General features: G+C 41.8%; 2 protein-coding genes across 3 annotated transcripts in view; one reads left to right on the plus strand and one right to left on the minus strand.

Moving 5' to 3' along the window:
* Positions 1-12,391, plus strand: part of DISC1 (DISC1 scaffold protein) — a 346,709-nt gene extending 334,318 nt beyond the window's left edge. For both annotated transcript variants that reach the window (XM_050769867.1, XM_050769874.1), the window contains one exon: positions 7,809-12,391. In XM_050769867.1, the coding sequence (XP_050625824.1) occupies positions 7,809-7,948 (140 nt within the window). In that variant the 3' untranslated portion in view covers positions 7,949-12,391. The remainder of the gene's footprint in view (positions 1-7,808) is intronic.
* The window catches only part of C1H1orf131 (chromosome 1 C1orf131 homolog), an 846,319-nt gene that overhangs the window by 798,113 nt on the left and 25,146 nt on the right, over positions 1-23,060 (minus strand). The window lies entirely within an intron of this gene.

Genomic DNA, 23,060 nt, shown 5'->3' on the forward strand with positions numbered 1-23,060 from the left:
AACAAGACTTGACAGTCGAAAAATAAGAACGACTTGGCTGGCACAAGGTCATTTCTGACGAGTAGCAGAACTTTCCAGCCACAAGCCCCATGGTCCTATCTGGCCCATCAGAAAGCAGCTATTGCCTATACGTAAATGGACAGGTCTGTTCCATGGAACACACAATTACTTTAAAATTTTAAGCTATAATAAAAGTATTTTACTGATGTTATGTTTTTTGAGAATTTCGCTGATCTCTGCTGTGATAAGCAGAGAAGCACTGGTTTAGGTACTGAAGTCAGCTCTCTCCCTCCCTCCAATAAAATCTACACCACGATATGGATTTCAATCCAGACTTTTCTTCAAATTCCAGTCTTTTGTTCTGTCACTGATTGAGAATAAATACACAGAAGGTGTCTTTGAATTCATACAAAGAGGCACTTAAATTTGAGTGGAACATTACACCCTAAGATAGAAAGACATGTTTACAAGGCTCTACGGAGGCTCCCCTACACAAACAAAAGCCGTTGTTTCAAATTAGAGCTTCTCTAGAGATTCAGAGAGGCTGCCAGAATCCTACAGCCAAACTCTGACTGGTTTATATTTCCATGTTTGATCAAAGATACAATGCTGAGTGTGGCTGAAAGAAACAGCTTGTTGTCAACGATACAGAAGGATTGCACAGTGAGTGCAGTATTTTGTTTGATTCCATTAAGCATGCTGCCAGAGCCTGCTGTGCATGTGAGGTAGAGGGTACCCAATTAATCTAAGTCCACATTGGAATGTGATTAATGTAAGCCCACATTGGACGTCCATGTCTGAAAGACTCAAGCCACAGATGCTACCATGGATGTTTATTCTTTGTGTGGAAAACACTTAGTTTTTGCATAAACCGTATGTGTGCATAAGGACTATTAGTGTGGCATCAACAGAGGCTAGGGGTGGGCAGTGGGACTGAGTTTCCAAATAAGTCCTTGTGGCCTCCTGATTTAATATCCGTGTTATGGGCAGCCTACTGGGCGTCTCCTACTTTTATCAAGAAGACACTGGTTGACAAATCCAAGGAGGGAGAGGAAACAGCCCCTGCCTCTTCATCGTCCTGACAGGCTCACCAAATTACATGTAGCATGACCAAATAACAACACAAACCCATCAGCTACTGGGGCAGCGAGTGTCTGAAAACAGTCTGCACCATTAATTGGGAGAGCTGGCGGTGGAGAGGTGGCTACGCCTAGTGCCTGAGAAGGGGACAGGAGGTGTGACTTCACAGCCAGTCAAGCTGGGACTTCCAGGAGCCTTAGCGTGAATTTCTAGTGCATTTTCACAGTCATCTGGGGTCCTAATTAGCAGTTATGTTTTGAAAAACATTTTGATTGTGTGTGATGTCTCCTCCATGCTCAAAATGTTGCAACCAAAAACCTTCCAAATTAAGGTGGATTTTTAAGCAGGAATTTTCTCATTTTCTTCCTCCTTCAATTTCTACGACACACTTTCAAAGGAAAAGAAGTACACTTGTGATATGTACCTTTTTGGCATATTTCAAAGCCCTCAGGGCAGCTCTGCCTGCCCCTCAGTCATAGACGAGGTAGAGACACTCTGGTTCTATTTGCGGTTGTATTTACATTCATGTCTGGGAAGCCCTTGTGGAATTCTATTTCTCTGCTTATTTGGAGTGCATGGTGCCCAATTGATTAGTTTTGGTGGTGCTCGATGGCATGCTCTAAATACATCCAGGCTTGTGCGCAAACACCACAGCTCTGTAGGACCCTGTTTTAGTTCAACTTTCAAATTTTTAGCTTGAACAGACAAAGGTAACAGGAATTATGGGAAATTGTCCTGCCTCCTTGGAGATGTTTTCCACTTCTAGAGCTGAGGGGCTGGAAGAGGGATCATGTGGATCATGGAGCTCCACTCACGTAGTTTATAGATAAAAAAAATCCAGAGCCTGGCCGGGTGTGGTGGTTTACACCTTAATCCCAGCACTTTGGGAGGCTGAGATGGGTGGATTGCTTGAGACCAGGAGTTCGAGACCAGCCTAGGCAACATGGCAAAACCCTATCTCTATTAAAAATACAAAAATTAACTGGACGTAATGATGTGCACCTGTAGTCCCAGCTACTCCAGAGGCATGAAAATTACTTGAACCCAGGAGGTGGAGGTCGCAGTGAGCTGAGATTGCACACCACTACACTCCACCCTGAGCAACAAAGTAAGACACTGCCAAAGAAGGAGGGTGGGAAGGAAGGAAGGAAAGAAGGAGAGAAGAGGGAGAGAGAGAGAGAGAGAGAGAACAGGAAAGAAGGAAGGAAGGAAGGAATGAAGGGAGGGAGGGAGAGAGGGAGGGAGAGAGGGAGGGAGAGAGGGAGGGAGGGAGGGAAGGAGGGAAGGAAGGAAGGAGAAAGAAAGAAAGAAAAAGAAAGAAGAAAGAAAAGAAAGGAAGAAAAGGAAAGAAGAAAGAAAGAGAGAGAGAAGGGAGGGAGGGAGGGAAAGAGGGGAAAGGAAAGGAAAAGGAAAAGAGGAAAGAAAAGGGGGGGGAAGGGAGAGGGGAAGGAGAAGGATGGGAAGGGAGAAGAGACAAGGGAAAGGAGAAGGGAAGGGAAGGGAAAAGGGAAAGAAGGGAAGGGAGAAAAAAGGAAGAAAAGAAGGAAAGGAAAGAAAGAAAGGAAAAGAAAGAAAAGAAAGAAAACTCAGAGCCTAAGATGGCAGTATCTAAAGCTTTGTGAGTGATGGGCTGATGCAGATACAGTAGTCACAGTTCTTTCCTTAGGCTCTCACTTGGCTTTGAAGCGGGACAAGGAAGAGTTGGAGCCCCACAGTGAGTGGGGGAGGGCAAGGGTATAGACACAGGGCTGTCCTGCTTCTGGCTAAGCACGAGGTGGGCTTGGCACAAGGTAGGCAACACAGAGTTTCCGTGTACAAGTATCAAATTCTTTGAATCAAGTCTTGGGTATAGTCAAGGTTTTCCTCTTTTCTCTTAAAAGACGAATTCTCCAGCACTATGGGCTGTAGTGGCTACCCAGGAAGGAATGGCGGTAAGAAGAAATAATGTAGCATAGGAGCAGCACTTTCAAAGGATAAGAGGGTCCCTTATCTGAAATGCTTGGGACTAGAAGTGTTTTGAAGTTCTGATTTTTTCAGATGGTGGAATATTTGCATTATACTTACTAGTTGAGCACACCAAATCCAAAAATCCAAAATCTGAAATGTTCCAGTGAGCATTTCCTTTGAACATCACGTCAATGCCCAGAAGGTTTTGGATTTTGGAGCATTTCAAATTTTGGATTTGGGGATTTGGGATGCTCAACTTGTACTATTTTTTCTTTTTGAATCAAACTAGGTCAGATGAACCAAAGACCGAAATTTGACTAAGCCATTGAAATGCTCACTTGGACATTTCATTGACAGTAAGACACTCAATTGTTTTCTTATAAAAACAGAAGACTCCAGCTAAAGAATTCCAGAATCTTTTGCAAATGGTGCCCCAAATCACAATATTGCCTTATCATCTATTTCTGAATGCAGGTGTCCTGCTGTCTTACTCCTTTGCTAATTGCAAACGCAGACATTTTTAACAAGTTACATACTTACCTGCCATGTGGATAGTCTATTCCAGGGAGGTAAAGAATGGGCTTGAGTTCCAAAGGTGTTTTAAAGATGTTAGGATGTTCATCCCTGTGACGTTGTTATAAAGAATCTGCTAATTTCCTTAGATACCACAGGTACTTGGTGACATATCTGTTATGGGGGGAAGATACTTAGCAATTCAGGTCCCTAAGGCACAGGCCTCATAAGAATTATTCTGCTTTTTTGAGGCCTATTCTTGCAGTTAGGTGCAGTTAGCACCTCTATTCTAGTTTTGGGATTTGCCTAAAATTTCAATAGTTTTGGAGTTTGCCTAAAATTTCAATTTGCCTAAAATTCCAATTGTTTTTCAGTTATTTGACAAAAATTAAGGTCAAGGTCAAGTGTCTCAATGGGCTTCAAGAACTGTGAGCTTATTGGATTAGTGATCAGAAAATCTGATTATAGCTACTACTTAGCCTTAAGATCTTGCTTAGATGTATCAAATGAGATAGCTTATTTTTCTGTAAGTCAGTGAGAAAATGTTGCAAAATATTTTTTTAAAATATATGGTTAAATATGAATGCCAGACTTTTATCTATTTTCTACTTAGCATCTTCTCTTGGCTGATAAGCTTGTCCAACTTATCCTGTCTAAAATCCAATTCCTTCCCTCCTCTACCAAAACACCAAACGCTCATTCCTAGTCCTCTCCTTCTTAATAAAATACAGATGTGTTTTGTGTTTTTCTAATTATTTGCTCAGATAAAAAATCAGGGAGTCCTTCTTGATGGCTTTTCCATTTTCCATGTCCCACATCCAGTCTGTCACCATATGCTCTTGACTGTATCTGCAAAACACATCCAGAATCTAGCCACCTCTCCTACCTCCACTGCCACTACCCTGGTCAAGCCATGATTGTTTCTTGCTTGAACGATTGCAGTGGTCTCCTAACTGGTCACTCTCTGCTTCTGCCCTTACCCACTTTAATCCATTTTCAGTACAGCAGCCAAACTGACAATGTCACCCCTCTGCTCCAGGTCCTCCCACAGCTCCTCCCATCTCACTGTGAACACAGCACAGCTGGACATACTATCAACATGGCGCCTGTTTACTTTCTGCTGCTCTCGTAGGTATTTATGCCATCCATGATAGCAGTAACTGATTCACTCCTGTACTGCTGTGTCCATAATATTTGTTAACACACAGTAGAAACTCAGGAAACATTTGAATGTTTGAATGAATGAAAGAAAGAATGAGGATCTCTCTCTGCACTTTCATTTTTCCCAACTGCTTCACAGGGAAATGTTTCCAGTGGTTTATTTTATAAACATATTGATTTAAATATGAAAGCAATGCATTTCCATTGTGAATATCACAGAAGTATGGAAAATAAAAAAGCTGTTTCCCTCCCAGTGCCTCTACCTGGAGATCACTACTTTGTCCTCCTGAAGCCCTTTTCTAGACCTATAAATGGCTTATCTCAATAGTCTTTGTTTACAAAATTAGGATCATTCCATACAAATTATTCTAGAATGTGCTTTCCCCCACCCCATTGTGCATTTTTCCCTGGGCACTCTTCCATTTCAGTACATCCAAAATGCTTTGTAACTCACACTTTGTAAGGGATCATAGAGGCAGGTTGGTTAGAGAGAAGTACTTTGCAAATAAAATATGATTTTAATTATTATTTTAATGATTATTATCCCCACAGGCTCATTAAATGAGGTTTCTAGGATTTCTGATGTCCAGCCCTGCTTTGACAGAGCCTAAGGTATTTGTTACATCTGTTATATTAAGAAATAAACTTTAAATCTCATGACGACTCACAAAAGACACTATACTCTCACAAGGAAAAAATATTTCTTTGAACCCTAACCCTGTGAGGAAGGTACCAGATTCAGTATTTTACAAGTAGAATAATTAAGCATTCAATGATTTGCCGAGCTCACCATAGCTAGGGCGTTACCTCCTCAAATGCTGGTTTTCTGACACCTATCTGTGTTAGTGGTTGTTGTATGAGGGGCTGATGTGTTAATTTGGTCATAGACTAACTTTGTCTTTTGCTTTTGAAACTTCTCACTCCTTACTTTTAACCTTTTCCGTGTGTTCTGCCAGTGCCAGAAGTTTTATGAGTTTTTAAAGAAACGTCATATTTTGATTCACGTTCTCTCTCTAAAAACCTTTGTCATCATTTAGCACATTACAAATAGTGGCATGTAGTCCCAGGCTACATGTCAAAGGTAATTAAATCTCAGGAGTTTGTCAGGATTCATAAACTGCTTAAGCTCCGTGCCTGCTCTTCATAGATGCAGCATAACTTTGTGATTAAATTCCAGTTTGGTATTCAGTCTGGGACCACTTACGCTTTTGCTTGTATGAAGTCGTATATGTTTTCACTAAAGATTAGCAGAGCTATGCAAGAAATGGAAGCAACCAAAGCCTCTTTAAAAAAAAAAAAAAAAAGAAAGAAAAAGAAAGGCAAATATTGGATTCTTTCCTCCCTTGGGCCCTCTCCTACCCACCTCCCATTTTCTTCAAGTTCAAGTGCAAGGAGAGAACCCTAGTAGTAAATCCATGTAAATTACACAAATGATAGAGTCTGGTGAAGCTTCAAGAAGGTGAAAAACTGCCAGAACTTTTCAGGGTGGTTCAGCACATTTGCTTAGAAGAGATTCATTTGCATAATTCCCAGGATCCTCTGAAGTTCCTTGTTGAAAAAAGAAAGGAGGCCGGGCGTGGTGGCTCACGCCTGTAATCCCAGCACTTTGGGAAGCCGAGGCAGGCAGATTGCCTGAAGTCAGGGATTCGAGACCAGCGTGGTCAACCTGATGAAACCCCATTTCTACTAAAAATACAAAAATTAGCATGGTGGCACACATCTATAATCGCAGCTACTTGGGAGGCTGAGGCAGGAGAATCACTTGAACCCCGGAGACAGAGGTTGCAGTGAGCCGAGATCACACCATTGCACTCCAGCCTGGGCTACAAGTGCAAAACTCTGTCTCAAAAAAGAAAAAAGAAAAAAAAAAAAGAAAAAGAAAGGGAACACTTTCCACAGTGGTTTGTAAGGGTGTCTTTTTCTCTTGTCGTTGCATTGACGTTGCACTTTGGGAGAACCACATGGTAGTGTAGGTGGTCTATAAACAGTCAGACTCCCTCTCCCAAAGCTCTCCATTCCCTCCGTGTCTGATCTAGTACTATTGGAGTGGTCTGGCTTCATGTGATGACTTCAGCATATTTAGGTGGTGTCAGCATATTTCTACTTTCCCCCTTGGTCCCTGTTGGATGAAAATGGATCAGTTTGCTTGTTAAACCCAACTCTCACCCTGCATTTGCCTTAGAGTTGTTCTGACTACAAGTAAAAAGGGAAAGGATGAACTGGATGATGTATGGACAGAAAAACCACTGTTGGTTAAACATTCCCCTGCTTGAACACCCAGACGAGAACCCGTTTCTTAAGAGAACTACAGCCTTATCTATTACTGTTTGCTAAGTTCTCTTTGATTGTTTCCTCCATATGAGAAATAACTTTATAGGTTAGAAAACGAAGAGCCCAACAGCTTAAGAAAAAAAAAGAACCAACCAACCAAACCGGAAAAGGCAAACTCTCTGCCCTTTGATGGACTCTATCTAGTCTTGAGTGCCCTTCCTAGTCCCTGGGAATATACTAACAGGTAACAGCAGGTTAGACCTGGAGGGGTTTCAAAGTCATCATCTCAAGAGAAAACTAAGGCTTTAAACGGTTTGCATAGGGTGACAAGACTGGTTAATGGTGAACAGAGACCGTGTTAATAACTGAGTCTGGTCCAGAATGCCTCTCCCGACTTATGGTGACCCCAAATCCTGTATTTCTCTAGGAGATTTTGATTTCAAGCATTCTACCCTTTCCACTGTCAAGAGTATTTGCATCTGACAGTTGCCCCGCCCCAACTTGGGGTTTAGCCGGAGTTATGGTCACGCCAACTGCATATCATTGAGCATCTAAGTTGGCCATCTGTCTCTGCTAAGAGCTGACTCTTCCATTTCCTTTTTAAGACCTGACTTGAGATAGTCAATACCTCAGGCATTGTAGAAATTGCAGTCATTCTTAAAAGAAAAAGTATAAAATTTATATTAATATTTAATTCATACAATTTGAAAGAACTTGAAACTGCAATTAGGTGGCAGTGCCCATCTGCTTCCAGTAGGCTCACGTGCTCTTCGATCCCTTGGAGGCTGCAGAGGGCCACCATCACCTTCGAATGTGCTCCTTAACAACGTGCCCACAGTCTCTCAAGAGGGAGCTCCAGATGGTGAAGGAAACTCTGCAGGCTATGATCCTGCAGCTCCAGCCGGCAAAGGAGGCGGGGGAAAGAGAAGCCGCAGCTTCCTGCATGACAGCTGGTGTCCGGGAAGCACAAGCCTGAGGAGAGACGGGATGGGGGAGGGAGGTGGGCCACCATGTCAACAGTTTGGACCTGGGGGGCTGCTATCCCCTCCCCCTGCATAACTAATGTGCCTGAGTTAATTATGGAGATACAGAGCCTTGAGGTCTTTCAGTGGAAAGGTGGCTCATGTTCATTCTCATGAGTCTGAAACTGAGGAGTCTGCAAATTGGAATATGGAGAGAGAGACGGATTTGCTGAATTTCCTTCCAAATGTCACTCAAAAATTTCTCTTCCATGTCATTCATGGGAATGGCTTGCACAGGGTTTGAGAATATTTTCATCTCAGCCCCCATTAGAGAGAAGTTGGGGTGAATTCTGGAAAAATGTCTCTTTTCCCTGTAGCATTTGTCTTCTGCTGCGACTAAAATATTTCCTGATTCAAGATTCTATAAAAAGGAAACCAAGCATAACACTCTGTCATCATACCTGTTACACATTCCTACAGGTGCACAATCTAAGAGAGCTAATTAACCTCAGAGTCTGGAATTAACAGCTTTTCACCTTACTTCTCCTGTGATCTAATATTATCTTAGAAAAATTAATATGCAACTTTCAAAGGATATTTTGGTAAGACAGCAGCCTCTCAGTGGTATGCCACCTTTCAATTTTCCTTTTGTGGCAATGATTGCACCTGAAGAAAGGATCCCTGAGAGTCTGTGTTTCATCAGGAAATTTATGAAATTTACCCACAGTGAGGCTGTGGATGGATCAGGGGAAACCTGTATAAAATGTTTTGAGCCTGTTCTGTTTTCCTGTGGAACCTGTTTCACTCAATGCCAGGCAGTGCAGCATTTAGGAAAGCAGTGCAGTACTCAGTAAGGCAGTGCAGTACTCAGTAACACAATACAGTACTCAGGCAGTGCAGTACTCAGTAAGGCAGTGCAGTACTCAGTAACACAGTACAGTACTCAGTAACACAGTGCAGTACTCAGTAATACAGTACAATACTCAGTAAGGCAGTGAAGTACTCAGTAATACAATACAGTACTCAGGCAGTGCAGTACTCAGGGAGTGCAGTACTCAGTAAGGCAGTGCAGTACTCAGGAATACAGTGCAGTACTCAGTAAGGCAGTGCAATACTCAGTAATACAGTGCAGTACTCAGTAACACAGTGAAGTACTCAGTAATACAGTACAGTACTCAGTAAGGCAGTGCAATACTCAGTAACGCAGTGCAGTACTCAGTAACAGTGCAGTACTCAGTAATATAGTACAGTACTCAGCAAGGCAGTACAGTACTCAGTAAGGCAGTGCAATACTCAGTAACACAGTGCAGTGCTCAGTAAGGCAGTGGAGTGCTCAGTAACACAGTGTAGTACTCAGTAGGACAGCACAGAACTCAGTGACACAGGGCAGTTAGTACTCAGTACTATAAGTATAGGCAATGTAGTACTTAGTAAATCAGTGCAGTACTCAATAATGCAAGGGCATTTCAGGCTCCTGCTGGGCTGCTTCTTTGGCCCAGCTGGGACTCCTATTGAGACAGCTGCAAAACAGGCTGATTTCAATTAGGCAGCACTTCCCAAAATGCACTGAGGAAGGTGGCCCCAAGAGATGCTCTCTAAACAAAGGAGTCCCCTCTCTGGTCAAGTGCCTTTGATAAATACACCATACCATAATATCTGCTTGGAGAACCACAACGCGTATCAGCATATTAGTCTGAGAGAGAACTTATAGTAAGTAAACTCATTTGATTTTATCTAACCTCAAACTTTCCAAGCTTAATGGATCGTGAATTTTTCTCATATAACTCCTATTCATATCCCACAGATCTAGTATTGTACAGCACTGCATTCTCTGAGGAAGTCCAAGTCCAAACTCTGATTTACATCACTGTAGAAACCACACTCACAGTTTTGCAGAGTGTTGAGCTTAATAACTACCTGCCACAGATCGGTAAATTTAATCCAGTGGTTGTTCTGTCTGTGCTTCTGTTCTCATATATGTGATTAGGTACAGTGATGTTCCTGCCTTCACTAGGATCCATGGATATGAGGCCATTTTTGTTATTTCCTGAAGTCACACTGGCATTTCCAGAAGGCATCTGGTGCTTTGCTCAGCCTTCCATGCTGTGCCGCACTTCTGTCCTCAGTCAAGGAGATGGCCCTGCTGAAGCCAGCAATTGGCTGGGGTCCAGGAAACAAACCAAAAACACAATATGTGAATGTGCTGATTGTGTTCCCTATGGCTTCATCTTGAGCAAAATACACTCTACATATTTTAATAATAAGTATAATTAGCTTGTTCCTGGACTTCATTTTTCAATGATGAACCAAATTCCTCAATTATTTATAATTGTGTCTAAAGAAAATTATGAACTGGTCGCATGGCACTTGGAGTCCTTGAATTAATTCCAGTGAAGCAAAACTTGGGAAGAGTCAGGATTGGCCACATTGCCAATAACAAATTCCTACTTCGACATATATCTTTTTAAAAAGCCTCCCAGACATAAGACATCTTAACCGTCACTAGCCCAAGTGTTTTGTATTACACAGACACCATCATGAAATAATTCTGTGAGGTCATGATGTATTTGAAAATTCTGCGAGTTAATAACTGCCTTGAATTATTTGAACCCCAAATAAGGGTTCTTTGGTACCTCTAGTAGATAGTGTGTTCATTTCCCTGCTGCAAATTTTGAAGTATTTGGGCAGGTGAGTAATGTTTTAACCATGTGCTGTAACTCATCTGTTGTCTTGGCTTGGTCTTAGAGTGTCATTCAGAAAGCCTGCTAAGGGCCAGAGTGCTTCTTCTGGCTACACAACCTCCTCAGGACAACCCCACTGTCTCAAGCCACTGTGTCTTGACCCTGGGAGACACACGATTTGTATCCTCAATCATACTATAGAGCAGTTTTTGTCAGGGGAACATAAAAATATCCAAGAGAAGTTAAGGCTTAGATTTAAAAGCATCAAAACAACAACAATAAAAATTTATGTTGGAGATAGCCAAGACCGTAAGCAAAAGCACATATTGAAAATGATGAGTTAGAATCTGATGTGACTGGGATGTGGTGTGGGAGAATGTGTGATATTATACTGTTTGCCTTGCTGGAATGCTGGCTTTCAAATGGTCACCCATTTTTCTTTCACTGGCCTGAGTTAGGACATGCTGTCTATCACAACAGTCCCAGTTCCATCCAACTTTCTGAAATTTCTTTCTTTCTTTTTTTTTTTTGAGATGGAGTCTTGCTTTGTCACCCAGGTTGGAGTGCAGTGGCCCTGCAATCTCGGCTCACTGCAACCTCCACCTCCTGGATTCAAGCTATTCTCCCGCCTCAGCCTCCCAAGTAGCTGGGATTACAGGCGCTCGCCACCAGGCCCGGCTGATTTTTGTATTTTTAGTAGAGACAGGGCTTCACCATGTTGGCCAGGAGGATCTCAAACTCCTGACCTCAGGCGATCCACCCACCTTGGCCTCCTAAAGTGCTGAGATTATAGGTGTGAGCCACTGTACCCGGCCAATTTTCTGAAATTTCAAAACTGAATTGATCCTTCTCCAAATTAGTGTGTAATATTGGAAACTTATCTTTCCCTGCAGTAAGACTGGTTTCCCCCACCCCAGAAACATGTAAGGGTTGGTACCATGCTAAGCCCTTTATAGTCATATCCTATAATCCCCATATCAACCTTGTAAGGATGGTGTTTGTAGATGGTGCAGCTGAGCCTTAAGAGGGCTAATTCCCTTTTTCTAAGGCACAGAGCTGGTAAAATGGGGAGTAATAGTGAACCTAACAGTCACAGACAGGCAGCATGCTCTTAACTAGTGCTCTTCCTAAAGTTCCTTTCATGTCCTTTTGAGATTTTGAGCCATGGAACTTAACTTGTTCACCTGGTGAACAACACATGGCCACTGTGGAAATCTTGGCTAGGGAGTCAAAGAAACTGAGCCTGGGGCAAACGAGGCTTCCCACACTGCCAGGGGAGCCTCACTGTGAAGTCTAGGCTCAGACAGGCTTCAACAAACCTGTTCTCACCACCATCATGCTAACCTAACCATTCCCCAGTCATCCCAGCAACAACCACTCACAGCCTGACACTGGGCAGATGTTCTTGAAGATCCTTAACCAATTGGTGTTTTTCAGATGTGTTCCAGTATTATGAATTCTGTGTTGTGGAGAAAAGCAACCATGCATTTACTGGTCAAGGCCTTCTTGTATACGAAATTCAATACTTTTATTTTTAATATCCTCACCTTATCTGATCTTTGAATTTTGTCATATAATTTATTGCTTCATTAAGGTTACTTTTTGTTATACAAAATAAAAGCTGATATCCAAGCCATGGCGCACCTTGATGATTTTTTGTCCTTTGAAGTATGGATGATAGAAAAATGTATCAGGTTTATTCATCTCATCTTTCTGTTACAGGATGATTAATTGTACAATTACTTACATCACACATAATAAAGCCATGCTTTAGAATTGCATATGTGTTTACTTCCACATATCAGTAAATCAGAAAGTCATGAAATATTCTATTCCCAGACTCCTAGATTAAGGAAATTGAAAATAACATTACCACTAATAGTTGGGAACATGACAAAGACACCCTTAATACCACTGAAAATATTTTACTGGAGATATTGGCTGATTTAGTTAGGCAAGAAAAATATAGAAGGATTACAGTTTGGAAAAGAAAAAATAAAGCTTTAATATTCACAGATGATGTTATTGTAAGCTTGAAAACCTAAGAGAATCAGTAGAAAAACTTTCACACAATTAACACAATCAAAATCAACACAACCAAAATCAACAGGCTTCATATGTGCAGACTACTGGAAGATCAAGTATAAGAAAAGATCCCATTTTCAGTAGCAACATGAAGCAAGAGAAAATGGCTAAGAATACATTTATATAAGAAATGCCTAAGCCTTAGATGAAGGAAATTTTAAGATGAGGACATGAGACAAGAATTGAATACATGGAAAGACACGTTAAGCTTTTGGATAGGAAGGCATCATAAATTTAAAAATTTCCATCAGTCAATTTATAAATATTTCCTGATCCCAAATGGGACAATAGATGTCTAGTTAGCCCCCATATGCATTCTCCCATTCATCCTTTTAGCCATTCTGTGTCTAGAAACTTAAACTGCAGTGTTACATGTGTGCAGAATTGCAGGTGTGCATTTGTAGCATTGTTTGTAAGGACAAAAATGAGAAACAACTGACATTTTCATTTGCATCAATTGGTGACTGGTTAAATAAATTACTGTATATTCACAGTATGGAATGCTTTACAGTTGCTAAGAAAAATATTTATGTACATATGTGCTTGTGTCTGCAGAGCTATCACTGGAAAGGTATCCAGGCGACTTAGTGGAAAAAAAATGAGAAGAAGGTTTACTTTTCTGCTCTATACTATTCTCTTAAACATTTGGTACTGTGTGCATATATTTACCTATTCAAAATAAAATCATTTCTTTAAGAAAAAAACCATAATTAATGAGCCTGAAAATAGGCCCTCAAGTAGGGCAGGGCACACAGGCTGTTAAATGGTTGCCCAGGTCTCCTTGCTGCTCATGCAGGATTCATCTGCTCTTTATTTACCTACTGTGTGCCCAGCACTGTGCTAGGGTATGCACCTGATATTGGTGATAAAAAGGCAAGTATGACCTATGGCATAATGTGATCAGATGATTTTAAGATGAGAAGGAAATTGATATGGCTAGGCTTTGTGTCCCCACCCAAATCTTACCTTGAATTATAATCCTCATAATCTCCATAATCTCCATGTGTCAAGTGAAAGACCAGGTGGAGGTAATTGAATCATGGGGGCATTTTCCCCAATGCTGTTCTCATGATAGTGAGTTCTGATAAGATTTGATGGTTTTATAAGGGGCTCTTCCCCCTTCACACAGCACTTCTCCTTCTTGCCACCTTGTGAAGAAGGTGCTTTGCTTCCCCTTTGCCTTCCACCATTGTAAGTTTCCTGAGGCCTCCCCAGCCATGCTGAACTTTGAGTCAATTAAACCTCTTTCCTTTATAAATTACCCAGTCTCGGGAAGTTCTTTATGGCAGTATGAAAATGGACTAATACAGAAATGAATGACTATCTTTGAAACTTTTATCACTTTAAAGACAAGAGATCGATTTTGTTCTCACCATTTTCTTGAACAACTACATCTGGGGGTTTAGTACTAAAAATTCAGCACTCTCTGAAACCCATGTTCTCTCCCTTCTGGGTTAGGGAATAACATCAAGTCTCCTTCCTTTGAGCCCTAGATCAAAGAGACCTGAGAGGTGATTGATTATGTAGGCAGAATGGAGACTTGAGAAACGGAGTCACATTCTGCCCTTCGTTGTCCCCCAGGAACTATTTATGCACTCATTGTTTTATCCAATTTTAGGTGTGCTTTTAAATGCACATATCACATACACTCTTCCACTGTGGAAGACACAATCACAAACACTAGCATGAAGAACAGCCCAGTTGACCTCCCTCATCTTTACAATAGGACAAAACAGCTTCTTGAATCCATTGGAAACAGAACATTTACTACAGAGATGAGACCTTTTCCCATTGTCTATTTATTCATTCACTCAAGAAACATTGGACTCCTACTCTAAAAATTGCCCTTCCTATAGAGGAATGAATTCAAGCTACAGAGGTTAAAAGGCTTAGTGAAAATTATCCAGCAAGCAATGAGAATTTTGAATGTCAACTCCAGGGACTCTTGGTTTTAAATCCATGCAATAAATCATTAAACGACACACACACAGACACACACACAGCAGCTTAATTAATGTTGAGCAACAGTTTTTTTTGTTATTTCTTATTTGATTTTTATTTGTGATAAGAAAATGTAAAATAATCATTTTTAAAGATTCATGCATAGCCCACTACTCTCATTTTTCCAGCCCTTGTTCATACAAAACTGTATTTTCAACAAACTATAGCCAGCACATTTTTATTCTTCTTTTGTGTTTAATATTATGGTATTTTCTATTTTGCTGTATAATCGTTATAATCATTGTTTTATGGCCACATAGTATTCTATCAAATTGATCTACCAAACTTAGCTATTCCCACATAATTGGACATTAAATCCTTCTGATATTTTGTTGTTACAGGTAATGCTACTATAACTTCATGTGCGTAGCTTATCCTTTCCTTTAAATTATGTCCTGTGAAGAGATTCCCAGGAGTGAAACTACTAAAAGATGAGAAAGAGTGGTATAGTTGAGATGAAATTAGCATTAGGAACAGAATTGAAGACAATGACTAGCCCAGCAAGGGCCCATTCCTCTGCAGGGAGAATTCTCAACCAGATACTGACTGGTTTAATTGATTTTGTGGTGTTCCTGCTCATCATGAATATATCCACAATAACCACATCAGGTGAGTCACTGTTGGATAATTCTTAACATTTACAATGAGCAATGTCGATCCTACAGCTATATGTTATTGATCTCCATCGATACTACTCTTGTTGGTCTGTGCTCCTCCTATTTTGTCTACAGATAAAAAGTGTAGAGTCCTGGAAAAATCCAGGATTTAAAGATTAGAGGTCTGGACTGAAGTTGTCTTCTACTTAGCACTTGTATGATTTTAAGCTGATCATTTACCTTGTTGATCCTGCAAAATGAAGCCTGCCTTTCACGGTTGTGGAAAAACTCAAAAGAGTCAATACATGTGAAAATATTTTTTTAAAAAAAGCAACATATACATACATCCTCCAAAATTTTTTTTTTTTAATTTCTGCTATATGGAGTGAATGGAACCAATCTAAAGCAGGACGTAACCCAGTCAAGCGAGAACACTGTACTCAACCTAGAGTACAGTGGCTCTCAAGAGGTACCTGGTAATTCAGGTAGATTTCTTAATATAAAAAGAAGCATTTTCAATTTCTGGTTCTGTAGACCTGCCTTCCTCAATCTTCAGGATGGTCTCAGACACTTGGGAGAACGTGAATGCTTGAGATGCAAAGTGCTTCTATTTAATTTCTATTTAATCTGCTCAGCTCAGCACAGCTGAGGGTAAATACTCGAAAACATCCAAGGGTTTGTCTAGAACAGCCTCCCCAATTTGGAGAATTGCACACCAGCCAGAGCTTGCTTGGGATGGCCTTAGCCACAGTCCTCCTTCCGCTGCCTGGCCCCTGCCTGTTTCACATCCTCTGCCCCTAAGCAATGTGGCAAAGCAGATTCCAGTCCCTCGTGAATTCCCCAAAGGTGCATTTCAATATGAACCCCCTTGATTTGCCATTCTCTTTTGCCTCTACCTAACTTTAATGACTTTTTCCTAATTTTTACCAATAGTTTTCACTTGGGGCTTTTATTATTTAGATGTCTTCTTCTTAACTCATGTATTTGCATTTCCTTTGTAGAAGAGAAGGGGAGAGTGGCAGTTCCTGATTACTTGAGAACTTCAGGGTGAGTTCATAGTGCTTCTAAAACACCCTCTTCATTTACTAACCCTTAAGAGCAAGGCTGAGACGCAGGCATTGATTTCTGCATTCTGTGAGGGGCTTCTGCTCCTAGCAGGACAACAACATCTGTAACAACAACAAAGCCAGGAGCACCAGGAAAGCACACTTAGGTCTGCATTTGTCCGAGCCTTCGGTACATGAAAACCCCATGCCACCGTCTTTCTTTGCCTGGATGGAAGCAGCAGATGCTTTGTGCTGGCCCAGAGAGTTCCTTTTTTTCACAAATGGAATGAATAAGAACACTTGACAGAGGAACACAAGAAGAACTGGAGGGAAGTTGATAATACTCGCTTTGGGCAAAAATGCTTGTTGAGGTAGGAGGAAGATGTTTTAAAAAATGAAAATGATAATAAATTAATGCACTCTTACAAAATATGGGAGGAGGGAAAGAGAAAATAACAATGAGGCCAGAGGGAGGCAAATGACATGTTGCAACCCGTGAGAAAAAAAGAAAAAAATAACAAGTTCTTTATGTAACGGCGTGTACCACACAATGCACAGAAAACCATCTCTGATTTATTAGTTTCCCATGAGGGAAGTTGGGAAATGCAGAAGGCATGCGTTAAAGGGTTGTCTCACTAGGCACGGTTTTGACTTTTAAGGACAAGCATAGAAAGGCATCTCTTCCTGAACTGAGGAGCTGGCAATTACCAGGGAGATGCTTGCCTTGGGATTTCACCAGAGTAAAGGCATCTGAATATTTTGTGCCTAGGAAGATCTGAGTCCTTCCTGATAATGAGGAAACTGCGAGGGAGATTCTCAGCTAGTCTGCAAAGTCATGGTGAACTTGTTTCTTTTGTGTTCCAGGGCACTCCTTATGTTTCTGTCCCACTAGCAGGCAGGAGGCTCTGGGGCAAGGCAGTATTGGGGTCTCAGGCCTGGTCCTTGTTCTCAGAGTCGGCCCTATGCCGGGTATCCTGTACAAAGTTCCAAAGGCAGGCAGGGCACCCCTTCCTTCCATAAGGTTTCAACCTTAGTAAAATCTCAGCCCAAATTTTAGGTTTGGGAGGAAAAAAAAGTCTGCCCTAAGAATTGATAGCCTTCTCTCAGACAGGCTTGGGGTCAAATTTACTGACTCTGTGGTCCAGAAACCCCCAAGCTAAGAGACACATGTGAAAAATGGCCCTGGCAGGGGAAGGATTGATCTCAAGCAAGTATCACTAGGGGAGATTAATTCAAGTAGCCACAAGGGGAATTAAAAACTGATTCAGTGGGTGAGGGTGGGGACCAACATTAAATCATTTAGGTGCTCTCCCCAGCCCCACCCTCTCCCTACTCCCCCTTTCCCTCTCTTGTTAAATCTCTTCCTTGTAGAACCATTATTCATTTATGATGGTCATGGGAAATCTTCTTAGCCACTAAGAAGATTGCTATAATCGCTCTCAACCTGCCTACACCCTATTTTTCACTTTGTTATGCTATCAAGAAAATATGACTCACTCTTCCTTGATATTTTTTCTCAATCATAATGAGATCCCTCTCTCCTGTAGAGGAAGGAAAGGATTTTCTTGAATTACTGAAAGACTTTCCAAATTAGGAAAAACATTCACAAAGGCAGTCAGAATGAAAGCTTTCTTCCCCAGACATTGCCTGGGGCAGGCATGTGATGCCCCCACGTCAGCCACACAAAGTTATTGGGGTAAAAATGTATGGTTTGGTTTTGAAACATGACAGAAAGCTGGACAGATCTGTCATGATGGGCATTTTCCACATGCCCAAGACAAGAGGGTTATACGCATGGACAGAAGGGCTGAAAGATTCATTATTATCTATATCACTACTAGAAAACTATGAAACTTGACTATGGAGACATGTGTGATATTTCACAAGGACCCAGTACTCAGGCATGACTGCACCGCTGGGCTCCTGTATCACATACTCACTCCATAGCCTCCATGGTACGGTTTCTGTTCCCACCACTTCATTAACATTCTTTTCACACATGAGCTGCCAAATCCAACAGCATTTTATCTGCCCTCATTCCATTCTACATTTCAGTAGAAATGTGCAGTGTGGAAACTAACCTCTTGCTTATTGAACCTCCTTTTTCTCTTGGGTTCCATGACACTCCATTCCCAATAGTCTTATCCTACATCCATCTTTCTGCATGATTACTCTTTCTTGTGCTTAAAAGATGGATACTCCAAGTCTCTGTCCTAGATCTCTTCTCTCACTGGGCAATTTAATCTGTTCTAACAAGTTTTACAACATGTCCATAGTGATTATTCCCAAAGATATAATATTCATTGGCAATATTCATTGGACACTCACCACATGTTAGGTACTGGATTGAATGCAAAATTCAAAGTTGTGTATGGTTCAGTACCCTCTAATCATTCTCCAGTTATGCCTTCTTTTCTGAGCTTTGATTCTGCTGGACATTTCCATCACCACTGTTACTGAACTGAACTCGAGTTTGCCCACCTGGGGCAGCAAAGTCAAACACTGACACTGGGATTTGCAGGGAGACAACATGAGGCATTTATTGTGGAGCATCAGGTGAGGACTATCAGACAGCTCATGCTTAAGACCCCAACTCCCAGATGGCTTATGAATAAGGGATTTTTGTTTGTTTGTTTGTTTGTTTGTTTTGAGACACAGTTTTGCTCTTGTTGCCCAGGCTAGAGTGCAGTGGCACAATCTTGGCTCACTGCAGCCTCCACCTCCCAGGTTCAAGTGATTCTCCTGCCTCAGCCTCCCAAGTAGCTGGGATTACAGGTGCCCACCACCACGCCTGACTAATTTTTGTATTTTTAGTAGAGATGGGGTTTCACCATATTGGGCAGGATGGTCTCGAACTCCTGACCTCATGATCCACCCGCCTCGGTCTTCCAAAGTGCTGGGATTACAGACATGAGCCACTGCACCCAGTTATGAATAAGGATTTTTAAGGACACGAAAGCAGAGATTGTGGGCAAAGTTGTAAGTCAATATATGGAGGGTATACATTGGTTTGACCTAAAAAGCAAGGATACCTCAGAGTGGGGGGTTCACAGTCTATAGGTGGGTTTAACAACTTTATGAATTGCAATCGGTTAAGGAAGAAAAACTTGTTTAAAAATTTGGGTCAGTAGGAAGATGCATTAGGTCTGGCTCCTGGGTGTGACCTCATCCGGACCCCTCAGGAAGAACCCAGTTTCCCTCATCTGAAGTCTCTGTGCCAGCAGGCCACATCTTTCATGTGGTGGGAGTCCGGGTTTCTGAACAACAACTCAGGGACATATGTTAAGATGCTGTCTTTAGTTTCTTTTTTTTTTTTTTTTTTTTTTTTTTTTTTGAGACGGAGTCTCGCTCTGTCGCCCAGGCTGGAGTGCAGTGGCGCAATCTCGGCTCACTGCAAGCTCCGCCTCCCGGGTTCACGCCATTCTCCTGCCTCAGCCTCCTGAGTAGCTGGGACTACAGGCGCCCGCCCCTGCGCCCGGCTAATTTTTTCTATTTTTAGTAGAGACGGGGTTTCACCATGGTCTCGATCTCCTGACCTTGTGATCCGCCCACCTCGGCCTCCCAAAGTGCTGGGATTACAGGCGTGAGCCACCACGCCCGGCCTTTAATTTCTATAGGGAACCAAATATTTTGTGATTAACTTTCTGGTGATTGTTTAAAGTTACTACTACCTTCTTGTTTCTCAGGTTGTTCACTTACTTCTCAAGGATAAGGTGCCTAGAATTTCCCATGAAGGAACTCAAGATTTTCCTTTATTTCCAAGCTTGGTGGGGCGTGCCCAGCAGCCCCTAAGAAGGGTCCCTGCTCCATCTCACTGCCTCATAGACATCTCAAACACATTGTGTCTAAAACCAACCTGATTTTTGTTTTTTCTTCTCACAGTCTGCCTACCATTCATCTGTTCCTTACCTTGGTTCTTGGCATTTCCATTTTCCAGGAGACACTAACTGGAACCCTCTCAATTACCTTTTGTTTCTTCTTCCTCTTCTCATATTCAGTCAGTCAAATCCTAGTGCTTTTAGCAGTTGAAGTTTTTCTCTCATTCTGTCTACTCCGTAGTTCAGATTCTTTCTGATCATCTAAATTCATGGTCAAACTTATCTTTCTAAACCAATGGTCAGATCAGGCTCAAAAACCTCCAGTGATTTTTCTGTTGCCTAAAGAATAATTGTTTTATTACAGAACAATTATCTGTCATCAAACTATTCTTTCAGATTCATCTTGAATACCTGCTTTCTGTGTTTTGTTTTGTTTTTTTGAGACAGAGTCTCGCTCTGTCGCCTAGGCTGGAGTGCAGTGGCACCATCTTGGCTCACTGCAACCTCTGCCTCCCCGGTTCAAGCGATTCTCCTGCCTCAGCCTCCTGAGTAGCTGGGACTACAGGCACATGCCACCATGCCCAGCTTTTTTTTTTAATATTTTTAGTAGAGATGGGGTTTCACTGTGTTAGCCAGGATGGCCTCGATCTCCTGACCTCCTTATCTGCCTGCCTCAGACTTCCAAAGTGCTGGGATTACAGGCGTGAGCCACCATGCCAGGCCAAATACCTCCTTTCAATTGCTCTGGATGACTCTGCATTCCTAACTTTCCATCTGTTTTCACGTGGACCTTTGTTCATACCTGAACTGTTAGCCTTGAATCTTGGTCTTTACTCATATAAATTACGCTCATTTGTTAAGAGTATGTGGGAAGACAATCAAGTATGAGCCCTAGATGTTTGGCCTGAGGAAGTGGGCAAATGGCAATACTATTGGCTGAGACAGAGAAGGTTCTAGCAAAGAGAAGCTACTTGTGCAGAGGTTGCGGGGGGCAGGTGGGAGTGAGGGGGAGTATCTGTAGTTTGGCCATGTTGAGTGTGAGACTTTGATTAGACATGCAAGCAGAGATGCTGAGTAGGCAGTATGAGTTTAAATTGAATTGCAGCTGGGCGTGGTGGCTCATGCCTATAACCCCAGCACTTTTGGAGGTCAAAATGAAAGAATTGTTTGCAGCCAGAAGTTTGAGACCAGACTGAGCAACATAGGGAGATGCTGTCTCTAAAAAGAAAACAAAAAAGAAAAGAAAAGAAATACCTGGGCATGGTGATGCATGCCTGTAGTCCCAGCTACTTGGGAGGCTGAAGTGGGAGGATCACTTGAGCCCAGAATTTCGAGACCACAGTGAGTTATGATTGTGCCACTGTACTCCAGGCTGGGTGACAGAGCAAGAACCTGTCTCAAAAAAAAAAAATAGATCTGGGGAGTTTTATAGATTATATTTACAGTCACATAACTATGTAAGACCAAGTAAGGATAGAAGAGTATTTAACAGAGAGAGAAAGCCAACAAACACAGCAATGGCCACTCTAACATTTATAAGTCTGTAGGGGAAGTAAATCCAACAAATGACCTTGAAAAGGCACAACTGAAGAGGTAAGAGGAAAACAAAGTGTGTGTGTAGAGTTCTAGAGAAGAAAACGTTCAAAGAAAGAGCAGTGGTCCACCAGGGAGCTTGAATAAGAGGAGATAATGTGCTGACTACTGACCTTAGCCAGACATAGATCATCAATGACTTTGGTAGGAGCAGAATCAGTGGGAAAGTGGGACAAAGCAGGGGTGAGTGTGCTGGTAATCTGGCTCTCCAAAACACAAAAACAAAATCCTGATTTATAGCATTTGCCAATTTCCATGAAATAAATATTCCCAAGGAGCTGGTTTCAAGCTAACAGCATGACGTCACTGAACCTGAAGATGGGAAGAGATGCTGCAATGGGTTCTTGCCAGCAGCTCCAGCGCATGTGGGACTGAAGCCTGACTGTGTGGACACAGGACAGGAGAGGAAGTCATGGGAGGCAGCAAGAATTAACCACCTTTGGGAGGAGTTTTGATCAAGGGTCAGTAACCTTTCAGATGATTTGCACAAATTATCTTAATCCCAACAACAGCCCTGCAAGGTAGTTACTACTATCCCCCTTCTATAGGTGAGAAGACTTAAACTTATGGATGACTATGCAGAAGGAGGCTATGTTGGATTCCCTCAGTCCAGATATCAAACCAAGTAATGTTAACAGAAAATAGAAACATCTTACTTCCCTTTTCTTGGTGTCTTGTGATTAAAATAGAGCAACTTTTAGCTAACGCTCAAGCTAATCTTTTTCTCCTTCTATTGAGTATTATTCACTATTTAGATAGACACAGAAAGAAGACATCAACAGAAGTAGCTTGTGTTTAACATGATGGAATTCTCATAGGCAGTCCTTGAAGCAATGTGAGCTGATGAGCATCACACTGTTAATTTGTGAATTGTTTAATTGGTACTTGGCAACAGAGTCCATCTTTGACAAGGCTGCAACTTCCTGAACGTTTATATTTAGGATCCTCCTTCTTTCTACATTATTTTCTCTCCCTTTAAGCACTTCCAATCTTCAACCTAGATACCCAGTACTTTTGCTGCAATCTGATTTCTCATATATCTAACCTTGTTGTCTAGGAAGTCTGAAGACCCACCTGGAATGTGAATAAGGTAAGTCCCTTCCTAAAATGCCAGTGATGTTGGATTCTTGTGTGGTGTTGTTGGACCTAAGGAAAACTCATGGAAATACAAGAAAGTGTTGTTCAATTCAGTTCTTCCTTGGGTCTGGGGTTTCTGGAGGAGGAGGAGGAAAAGGAGGAGACAGAGAAGGAGGAGGAGGTAGGAGGTGCTTCTCTTCCTCTGGTTCACAACCCTCACATTCCCTCA

The sequence above is a fragment of the Macaca thibetana genome, chromosome 1 (assembly GCF_024542745.1).
Source record: "Macaca thibetana thibetana isolate TM-01 chromosome 1, ASM2454274v1, whole genome shotgun sequence".
Classification (NCBI taxonomy): domain Eukaryota; kingdom Metazoa; phylum Chordata; class Mammalia; order Primates; family Cercopithecidae; genus Macaca; species Macaca thibetana.